General features: G+C 34.6%; 1 protein-coding gene across 3 annotated transcripts; it reads left to right on the top strand.

Annotated features, from left to right (window-relative positions):
* Positions 1-527: 527 nt before the first annotated feature.
* LOC130968368 (protein TRANSPORT INHIBITOR RESPONSE 1-like) lies at positions 528-5,750 on the top strand. Of its 3 annotated transcripts, XM_057893595.1 has the most exons (6): positions 528-882; positions 1,006-1,077; positions 1,350-1,894; positions 3,156-3,648; positions 3,948-4,746; positions 5,165-5,750. In XM_057893595.1, the coding sequence occupies exons 3-5, from the start codon at positions 1,374-1,376 to the stop codon at positions 4,701-4,703; spliced, it is 1,770 nt and encodes a 589-aa protein (XP_057749578.1). In that variant the 5' UTR covers positions 528-882; positions 1,006-1,077; positions 1,350-1,373; the 3' UTR covers positions 4,704-4,746; positions 5,165-5,750. The 3 variants fall into 3 exon arrangements, with proteins under 3 accessions (XP_057749578.1, XP_057749577.1, XP_057749576.1); XM_057893594.1 differs by having other exon boundaries at positions 529-882; positions 1,006-1,894; XM_057893593.1 differs by having other exon boundaries at positions 529-1,894.
* Positions 5,751-10,747: the final 4,997 nt, after the last annotated feature.

Below are 10,747 nucleotides of genomic sequence, written 5' to 3'. Positions count from 1 at the left end.
ATTATTAATTAATTAAAACGTCAGTAGTGTCACTTAATATATAATATTATCAAATTTGATATTATCAATAATAAAAGTGACAAAAAATAAATATAACTAATTTAAAATTTGTGAAGAACGAATTTAATTAAAAAAATTATAAACTAATTTAAAAATAAATAATATTTTAAGAATGAATTTTTTTATTTATTTCTTTTTTCCTAACATTTTATAAACGACAAAATGTTTTGCACTAAACTTTTTTTCATTATAATATAAAAACTAAATTAAAAAATATAAAATAATTATTTATATATTAAAATTAATTATTTATTATGTAATTTTATATAAATATATATATGTAATTCAATTTATTTTTAATATATATTTTATACTAATAATTAATTTTGACCTGTATTTAATATACATGTAAAAAATATTATATGATAAATTCATAATGCATATTTATACTTGTATTTATATACGGTGTTGATATCTTACAACAAAAATGCAAAACTGATTTCCCTCACTGAAAATGAAGTACAAATGCAGCCAAGCAGAGTGAGGCGATTGTGGGAGAAAGTGCTTTAAAGAAAACATTTCTATGACAGTAACTTTTGTTTGTTTGCAATAATTAAGCATTTTCTTTCTTCCTTCAATCCATTTCTTGCTCCCGTTTGCTATAATACGCCATTGGTGGCGAGTTCCTCTGCTCCTTTGGCCTCATCATAAGCCAACCAAAGTGATTTCATTTGAGAGCTTCTTTGGTACAGCTTTGAGTGAACCCAATCTTTTTCTCTGCCATCACTCTTCTTCCTCTCTCATATCCTCATCAATTATATATTATATCAATTGGATCTTCCTCATCTGGTTCTTCCCATTTACCGGATCTCAGATTCAGAGGTCTTTCTTATAATAGTAATAATAATAATAAATAATATTCCTTTCATTGGGTGTGTAATATTATTGGTTCTCTCTGAGTTGTATTTTCCTGAAACCTCTTCAATGTGTGTCTTTCTTTTTTAGTTCCTTTGAGAGAGTTAACATGGTAGAAAGCATGCAGAGTTGTTGCAGTCAAAGCCTCAAAGGGTCAAGAGGGTACATATCAACAAGTTTTCAGCTTTGAAAAGCACTTCTTAGGACAAATAAGATTGCTTTTATTTCTTTCTAGTACTTGTCAAAAATTTTCTGTATCTACTGTGAACACTGAACACCTTTTCCTTTTTCACAGCTTTTTTTTTTAATTATTATTTTCCAGAGCACTTGTTCTTTCACTTTTACTGAAGCTTCATTATCTCCTAGTCCTTAACCGTAATACTTTACCTTACCAACTTGGTTATTGCTTCCAAATCTCATTGTTGAACCATAAGGGTCCTCTAAAGTCTCAATCTTTTATGGAGTGCTGCAACAAGAGGAGGATGATGAAGGAATCTCCGGAATCGAACTTCATGAACAGAAGAGGTTCATCGTGTTTTCCAGATGAGGTTCTTGAGCGTGTTATTGGGATGCTGAAATCAAGAAAGGACAGAAGCTCCGTGTCACTGGTTTGCAAGGAGTGGTACAACGCTGAGAGATGGTCAAGGAGGAACGTGTTCATAGGTAACTGCTACTCTGTGTCCCCTGAGATCTTAACCCGAAGGTTCCCAAACATAAGAAGTGTTACACTGAAAGGGAAGCCACGTTTCTCTGATTTCAACTTGGTTCCTGCAAATTGGGGTGCTGATATTCACTTTTGGCTTGTGGTGTTTGCTAAAAAGTACCCTTTTCTTGAGGAGCTTAGGCTTAAGAGGATGACTGTTACTGATGAGAGTTTGAAGTTCTTGGCGCGCTCTTTTCCGAACTTCAAAGCTATTTCCCTTCAAAATTGTGATGGTTTCAGCACTGATGGTTTGGCTGCAATTGCTGCTGATTGCAAGTAAGAACATAGTATATAAACTTCTTTGCTTTCTTCTTTTCAGTTTTTGTTTTTTCAGGCTTTTAATTTGTTGAATTTTCATTTCTAACGTATATTTAATTTTCCTCAGAGGTAAAAAGATTATTGTTCTTCTTGGTATGTTCCCTGCTGATGGAGTTTTCTTCATGTTCTTCTTTGCATGAATTTCAGTTTTTAATAATCCGGTGATGTTTACTGTTTTGATGTGAAATCCTTTGCCCTTTTTCTGCTCTGGATGATGTAATCAGGTTAATTGATGTGTTTACAACAATTATAGACTTTATTATCTAGTTTAAATTAACCTTTCCAACAAATTTGAATAATACTTTATTTACTCTTGTAGTTTTGACTTTCAGTTTGATTTATATCTCCCCCTAGATTAGCGATTCATCCTTTTGTTAGATTCTTATCTTTTTGAGGGGTCTTACTTGTTTTCCATTCGCACATGATGTGCTTTGCTTTGCTTTGACAGGAATTCCTACTAGTGAGATGTTTGTGAATTATGGTTCCCAGTGGAAACAGAATCCCACTATAGAGCCCTTTTTTTTATAAGGGCCACTTCTTTTTCTGCATGATGCAATTAACATTTTAGAATCAACCGAATGGGAACATGGTGATATTCCTTGAATGGGAACATAGCTCTGACTCAGGGAATCAACTAACTTTTAAATTTTAATGATCTAGAAAGTGGGATGCTGGGAATGAGAATAGGCCTGGTAGAGGTTAATTTTATTGGCTGATTTTGGAGCAAATTTCATATGGATATTGGCATATTGCTCTATGAGTAATTATATGATATTATAATGCTATGCAAGAATGTTAAACTTCCTATTAGTTCATGAATTGGTTGATTGAAACTCACTGATGAACAGGGAATCTACAAAACATTATGTAGAATTTGAATTTCTTATTATTTACGTGCTTATCTTCTGATATAATTGGACAGCCTTGTAATTCTACTTTCAGATGTTTGATTTAAAATTTGTGCTTTCACAAGGGACCTAGTGTAATTCGAACAGTGTGTATAAGTGAAAGCAGTAGCAGTGTGAAAAGTGTGATTACAATATTTATATCAATACTTTTCTCCAAGCTTTTTCACTAATGAACCTAAGAAATCTTGTGTCATGATATCATCATGTCCAGTAATTTTAGAAAAAATAGATATTAGTTCCATTATGTTGCATTATTTTCAGAATTCTTCAATTGCCCCATCAATAATTTTCTGCACTCTACTTGGTTGTAGGAATTTAACTGAGCTTGACATACAAGAGAATGTCATTGATGATAAAAATGATAATTGGTTGACTTGCTTCCCGGAAAGCTTCACATCGCTGGAAGTACTGAACTTTTCCATCCTTCACAATGATGTAAATTTTGATGCACTTGAGAAGCTTGTTACTAGGTGCAAATCATTGAAGACTTTGAAGCTTAATAAAAGTATAACACTGGAACAGTTACAAAGGCTACTTTTTAGAGCTCCCCAGTTATGTGAGCTTGGTACTGGCTCATTTTCACAAGAGCTGACAACACAGCAGTACTCGGAGCTTGAAAGTGCCTTCAGCAATTGTAAAAATCTTAACACCCTTTCTGGATTATGGGTAGTTACACCACAGTATCTCCCAGTTCTGTACCCGGCATGCGCAAATCTGACTTTCTTGAATTTTAGTTATGCTCCCCTGGACAGTGATGATATTGCTAAGCTTCTTGTTCATTGCGCCAATATTCGGCGCCTATGGGTACGAATCTTTTTGCCTGGTGTTCCTTGTTACATAGTTTCTAATTTATATTGAAGTTTCTACTACTAAAGACCTATGCGACATGCTTTTCTTCTGAATTAATTCATGTATTATTGGTGTCCTTTGTTTCTGACATACACATTCACACAACCAAAGATTTAGCATCATGCACAAATGTGTTTAACTTGGTTGTAATTGTCCAATTGAAGGTGCATGGGTGGAATGTTTATACAGTTTCCCGTTAATGCAAATGAAAATGAAGTGTTGTTTCTGTCTCACTAGCTAAATATCTGATACAGGTTGTGGACACAATTGAAGATAAGGGGTTGGAAGCTGTAGGAACACACTGCCCACTGCTTGAGGAACTGCGTGTATTTCCTGCAGATCCTTTTGCTGAGGGTGATGCCCGCGGTGTTACTGACTCAGGCTTTATTGCTGTCTCTCAAGGATGCCGAAATCTTCACTATGTCCTCTACTTTTGCCGGCACATGACCAATGCTGCTGTTGCCACTGTTGTGCAAAACTGCCCTGACTTCACTCATTTCCGGCTCTGTATTATGAACCCGGGCCAGCCGGATTACCGGACAAGCGAACCAATGGATGAGGCTTTTGGAGCAGTTGTTAAGACTTGCAGCAAACTCCAGAGGCTTGCAATATCTGGTTTACTGACCGACCTTACATTTGAGTACATAGGGAAGTATGCAAAAAACTTGGAAACTCTTTCAGTTGCCTTTGCTGGAAGCAGTGATTGGGGTATGCAGTGTGTACTAGAAGGGTGTCCTAAGCTGAGGAAACTTGAGATAAGGGACTGCCCATTTGGGAATGCTGCACTTCTTTCGGGGTTGGAAAAGTACGAGTCGATGAGGTCGCTGTGGATGTCAGATTGCAAAGTGACAATGAATGGATGTAGATTGTTGGCTAAGGAAATGCCAAGGTTGAATGTTGAGGTAATAAAGGAAGACGGCAGCGATGATAGCCAAGCCGAAAGGGTCTATGTGTATCGTTCCGTTGCTGGACCCAGAAGGGATGCTCCTTCATTTGTTCTCACTCTCTAAGATGCTATCTCCACTCCAAATTTGAATCTCCCCAAAGTGCTTTGTAATCTCTCTCTCTCTCTCTCATTCAATATAGACTACTAAGCACTCATTGACACACCACAAGTCCATTGATTTGCATTAAATGTAACATGTTCTATTGTTTCTCATGAATATGATCCTACTCCTTGAAAGTTAGATCACTGGTATATGCCTTACTCTTGAGTCGTTATAGTGTCTGCATCATACATTATACGCTTTACCAATTGCATGGTTCGGTATCCATGTAGGGATCCCATAAAACCTATATAATCTAACTGAAAGTAGTAGCATCATTCCAAAAATTTATGTGGCGTGCTATGCTAGATTAGTGTTCAGAAATCAGAACCCTCAAGCAACAAATTAAAGTTTGTATTTTTATTTTCACCCTTCATTAATCCCATGTGTAAGTAATAATTTAGATTTTGATGTGTACTACCCAGGGGACAAAATCTGCAAATTGATGACGAATAGCATCAATAATTTGAAGAAAAAGAGAGAGGGTTCTGCAATGTTCCATGTTGAATGATGTTGGAAGTAGTTGGGGCTTATCCATAGATTGATTGTTGTGTTGTTGGTACATCAAATCGAAGGAGCAAGGACGAGAGAAAAGGTTCAAGACTCAAGAGAGACACTGCAAAGTTCACTTTTTTGAGTTGCTATAATAATTGTACCAAGTGGGACCCACACACAGTGGAGACTAGATGAGCACATTAAGAACAACACCAATCATTCTCAACAATATCCACATGACGATCAGATCAGATCAGATCATGCCAGAAGATGAGGTAGTCGTGGATCTGGTCTATCTTGATGCTTATTCAAGACATTTTTTTTTTCTTCTGCCAATTTAATTATTTATTCATGAAAGAATAGCTTTCGCTTCTGATAATGGAGGAAATCCATGGAAATTAATGAGAATATTTATTATTATTTATTTTACACTGAGAGAAGTCATATATGTATCACTGCATCAGAGGACAAATTATAGTGCCATTGTTTGACATGTTTTACTAAATCACTGAATAACTTGGTGTTGGTGACTACTACCTCCTCTTAAAGAGAGTTTTCTATCCTTTTTTTTTTCGGAGAAATGTTAGAAGTTATTAAAATTTATTTGCCATTATTTAGCTATTAACATAATTTTTTTAGTTTAGTAATTTAATAATATATTTTATTCTATATTTGTCAAAAATAATAAATTCTGATAGTCTTTTAGTATTTTATTTTTTTCAGAATAATCTCTAAGGCTGATTAATTTGGTTATGGAAGTAGTGGGTGTGTTGTTGTGAGAGGAATTAGACCAATATGTGGGACAATTTTTTTTGTCAGAGTTGTTGATGAGAAATCGGACCCAACGATTTCCTCTTTCAGCTTTCCCTGAGCAAATCGGAAGGTCCGTTTTGCATGGAGAGGAGACAAGGAAATCGGACCCTGCGACTTGTACATGCAGATAGTTTATTTTTATAATCCTTGAAGGTAATCGCATGGTCCATTTTGTTTGTTAAAAAAAATTTGGTCCGCATGATTACTACAAGTCCTTCGGTCCGATTTGTTTTTGGCAAGTCCCTGGGTCCGATTTGCTTATGACAAATCCCTGGGTCCGATTTGTTTGTGAACTGACACCATACGCATGTAAAGCTCTCCTCCCCTCCATAACACCGTCCAGCACCAACAACACCTCCATAACTAAATTAATTTCCGAATCTCTAATCTCAGATATAATTTATACTTATCTTTCGTGTATAAATATCATAGTATATAAATATTCATGATCCCTACGAAATGAGAGATAAGCCAAAAGGACAAAGAAAAAGATGCACAAAGCCTTTATAGATATTATTTTATCACACAATCTCCCAAATTAGAAATAAAATTAAGCACATAAAGAATATAATTTAAGAAGAAGTATAGAGAGCCAATGGAATATTTGTACAATGTATACAATAGAGGTGTAAAGATGTCTGATTCAGTATTAGAGATATAACCATTAGTATTACTTTTTTTTATTAGCTGAAGTTTTTAGGATGAGTGGTATCATGACATGGTATCAGAGCTCTAGATCCGAACGGTCAAGAGTTCAATCTTTGTTGAATCCCAAAATTAGCTTAAACGTTTGGGATAAGTGGTTTTATAACATGAGATGATATTTCATTGGCTTCCGCGGCTCATAGTTTAAACATTGAGAAGATTTAACATGTAAATAATTATGATAAATTAACTTGTGTGAAAAAAGATAAAATTTATAATAAAAAATATAAAAACTTAAAAAATAGGAACAAAATAAAAGAAATAAAAGAGATAGAGTATAATAGCAAATAATAATGTTTTATAATTTATAAAAAAAATCAAAGAATAAAATAATGCATCATAAGAGAAAAAAAAAATATTACTGAATAGAAGAGCAATCGATAATAAATGAGATTCTCTTCTAGCATATATGGCCTTTTATAGTGAATAATTTATGAAATATAGATATAGATAAAATAAAAAAAAGAATGAAATTTTTAATAAATTAAAAAAATATTCACGATCATATAATTAATTGATGATGTGCATATAACTATTAGATAATAAATTATAAAAAAATATTAATAAAAATATTATATTTGATATTAAAATAAAAATAAATATACACAATGAATAAAAATCAGAAATTTAAAATCAAAATATTTAAGATAAAAAAAATTAAGAGAAACTTTTGATAAATAACTATTCGAACATTAACTTCACAATAAATTGAATCAAATAACATATATTTAAATTAATTAAATTAAATAATTCATATAACAAATTAACTATAATTGTTTGGCTAAATAAAGTAACTTAAAAATAAATAAAAAATATCTTATAAATATATTATGTAATAATTAAATCACTTTTAAAAATGATTAATCAAAATAAATAAGACAAAAAATAATAGAAATTAAAACAAAATTTATTTATTTATTTCTGTCAAATCAAATAATTAATATAACTGATTAATTAAAGGTAATCTGATCAAACAAAATATGAAATAATTTAATATTTTTTCAATTAAATTAAATAAATAATTAATTATGACTCAAAATATATAAGACCAAAAGTTAATGTTTAGTCAAATCAAATAATTAATATGCTTAATTAAATAATTATAGGACAATTTACTCGTTTTAATTGTTTGGAGAAATACATTACCAAATTACAACTTTTTAAATATCCAAATGCAATACAACTTTCGTAATTATATATAAACACAATACTCTCCTACAGATTAGGTTACACGTAAACCGCTACATTCTATCGCGGTTTACATTTAATGGTGTGCATACAAAAATTGCTACACTTTGTAGCGGTTTATAAAAAAATTAGTGCGTGAAGAAATTGCGACAATCTCTAATAGTTACTTCGAAAATGATATGAGTATAAAATCCGCTTGAGGCAATAGCGGATTATTCATTTGGAAAATTTTTAAAATTTGGTAGAAAAAGAAAATTTAATATTTCAATTCAATCAGGATCTTTAAAATTTTAAGAGATTAATTTTATGAAATTTATTCCAACTCCAAATTTTAAATCATCGAGAAAGAAGAACTAATTTATTGTTCTTTTAGATACTTATTTTATTTTGTACGGGATTTTATTTACATATGTATAACATTTTTTAAATTTTACATAGAATATTTGATTTGCTGTGTATAATTTTATATTGCAACTTGTGTAGTCCTTCTCTTACAGCCAAAAACTCTTCAAGTTGAATATACAATCCTTTATCTATGAAATGTTGAATTTAGTTATATAAATTGTTGCTTATTTATAGTTTATAAGCTCTATTTTAAAAGAGAATGAAAAGATTACTTTAATTAATTTAAAAGACTAGAGGAATCATTTTGAATATTATTTATATTTCTTAACATGTCAGTAAAATTTTTGTGTTTATAATGTTAATTTGGTGATTGAAAGAAAGACTATTGTTCATATCCTGTCCTAAAATGTAAGCCGGGCCCAATGCGAATAAAAGGCCCGATCCAGTAGAACGGCCTCGTCCACATATCCGACCTCTTCTAAGAGGTCAGAACATATTAAACAAGCAACACACACTTAACTACGTAAGTAACTGCCTTCCAGAATCTCTCGCCTACTTCTAGAAGAGAGATCTCAACAACCCTAAAATAAAGGGACAGTTATCCACCATCAGAAGTGGAACTACTTGAACGGTGGTTATTGGTTCATCCCCTATAAATACACTAACACACTCAGGTAAAGATAAGTTCCAATACACAAAACCTGTTTAATCCTTTGCTAACTTAGGCATCGGAGTGTCTTGCAGATACCACTCCCCATATATTCAAGCGTATTCATACAACTCGGACGGAGGCTTCTGGACGCGAACAAGTCGGAGACCACCATCCTTCAACGTTTGGGCCTTCCATTTGAACCCAATCACCCGGTTTCAGGTAAACCCCAGAACATTGGTGCCGTTGCCGGGGACCCGGAGATCAATGCACAATGGTAGACGACCAACATGAAGACGGGCATATTGCATCTGAGTCTGATCAAGAGCATCAGAACGTGGTCAATAATGACCAAGCAATAATACCTCTATCAAGAACAGAGGGACCGCGTGGTGAAGGCTCCTCAGGTGCTCAGGGACTAAAGGGAATCTCCTCTGAGATTCATCAGCCCGGAAAAGAGGGACAATCTCATTCCACTGACCTTATGGGGTTACTACATGGCCACCAAGGTCGACTCGAGCAACTAGAACAAGAGCTGGAGAGACAGCGTGAAGTGGAGAAGAGCCTAAGGAAAGAAATGGAGCGACGAAAAGAGCTTGAAGAAAAGCTCTCGAAGCTGGAATCCAATCTCCAAAATAAGGATTCTCGCGCAGATCAGGAGGATACCCCATTGGGGGAAGAAGACCCGTTCACTGAAGATATCATGAGAGCTAAAGTTCCCAAAAACTTCAAAAGCCCTTATATGAGCCTGTATGACGGGACAACTGACCCGAAGCATCACCTCAATAACTTCAAAAGTCGGATGTACTTAGCTAATGCATCGGATGCTACTCACTGCAAGGCCTTCCCGACGAACTTAACAAAGGCGGCCATGAAGTGGTTTGATAGCCTTCTCCCTAGGTTGGTCACCAGCTTTGACAACCTCTCGCGTAAGTTTCTTACGCGATTTTAAATTCATAAGATAAGGTCAAGCATGCCCTTAATCTACTCGGAGTAAAACAAGAGGTTGGAGAGCCCCTGAGAGACTATATGGAAAGGTTCAACAAAGCATGCTTAGAGATCCAAGACCTGCCTACGGAGGCAGTAATAATGGGACTTGTCAATGGACTCTGAGAAGGACCCTTCTCTCAATCCATCTCAAAGAGACACCCGACTTCTTTGAGCGATGTACAAGAGCGAGCTGAAAAGTACATTAATATGGTGGAAAACGCCAGGTTACGAGAACCAAGTTGGTAACTAGGGCACCCCCACCAGCCAAAGGAAAAGGAAAGGGAGCCCAAGGGAAAAGAAGAAGTCGGACCTGAGAAGCCTAGAAGATATCACACTTATACTCCTCTAGAAGTTTCCTTAGTGGATGTCTACAGGGAGATCTATCATACTGAAAAGCTTCCTCCTCCGCGTCACATTAAGAACAAAAAGGGTGGAAGCCGTAATGAATACTGTGAATATCACAAATTGTACGGGCATTCCACAAATGATTGATACGACCTTAAAAATTTGATTGAAAAGCTGGCCAGAGAAGGTCGGCTAGATAGATATCTCATGGAAAGATCGGACAATCATGGGAAAAGAAAGAGAGACGACGAAGGCCACGAATGGAGAAGCCCGCCCCCGCAGACTCCAGAACGACATATTCATATGATATCAGGAAGGTTTGCTGGAAGAGGGCTGACCAAATCATCTCAGAAAAGACATCTGAAAGAAGTCTACCAAGTCGAGAGCAATGGACCCGACCTCCCAACCATCTCTTTCACCAAAAAAGATGGATAGGGAATCATACCCGAGCATGACGATCCGGTAATTACAATGATCC

The sequence above is a fragment of the Arachis stenosperma genome, chromosome 3, assembly GCF_014773155.1.
Source record: "Arachis stenosperma cultivar V10309 chromosome 3, arast.V10309.gnm1.PFL2, whole genome shotgun sequence".
Taxonomy (NCBI): Eukaryota; Viridiplantae; Streptophyta; class Magnoliopsida; order Fabales; family Fabaceae; genus Arachis; species Arachis stenosperma.
Note: the sequence above shows the minus strand (reverse complement) of the source record. Positions and strands in the feature narration are given on the sequence as shown.

Bases quoted from the DNA above. Each gene is read 5' to 3' on its own strand.
- LOC130968368 (XM_057893595.1), top strand. From the start codon at position 1,374: ATGGAGTGCTGCAACAAGAGGAGGATGATGAAGGAATCTCCGGAATCG. The intron at 1,895-3,155 runs GTAAGAACATAG...ACTTGGTTGTAG, and splicing joins GCAATTGCTGCTGATTGCAA to GAATTTAACTGAGCTTGACA. The intron at 3,649-3,947 runs GTACGAATCTTT...TATCTGATACAG, and splicing joins CCAATATTCGGCGCCTATGG to GTTGTGGACACAATTGAAGA.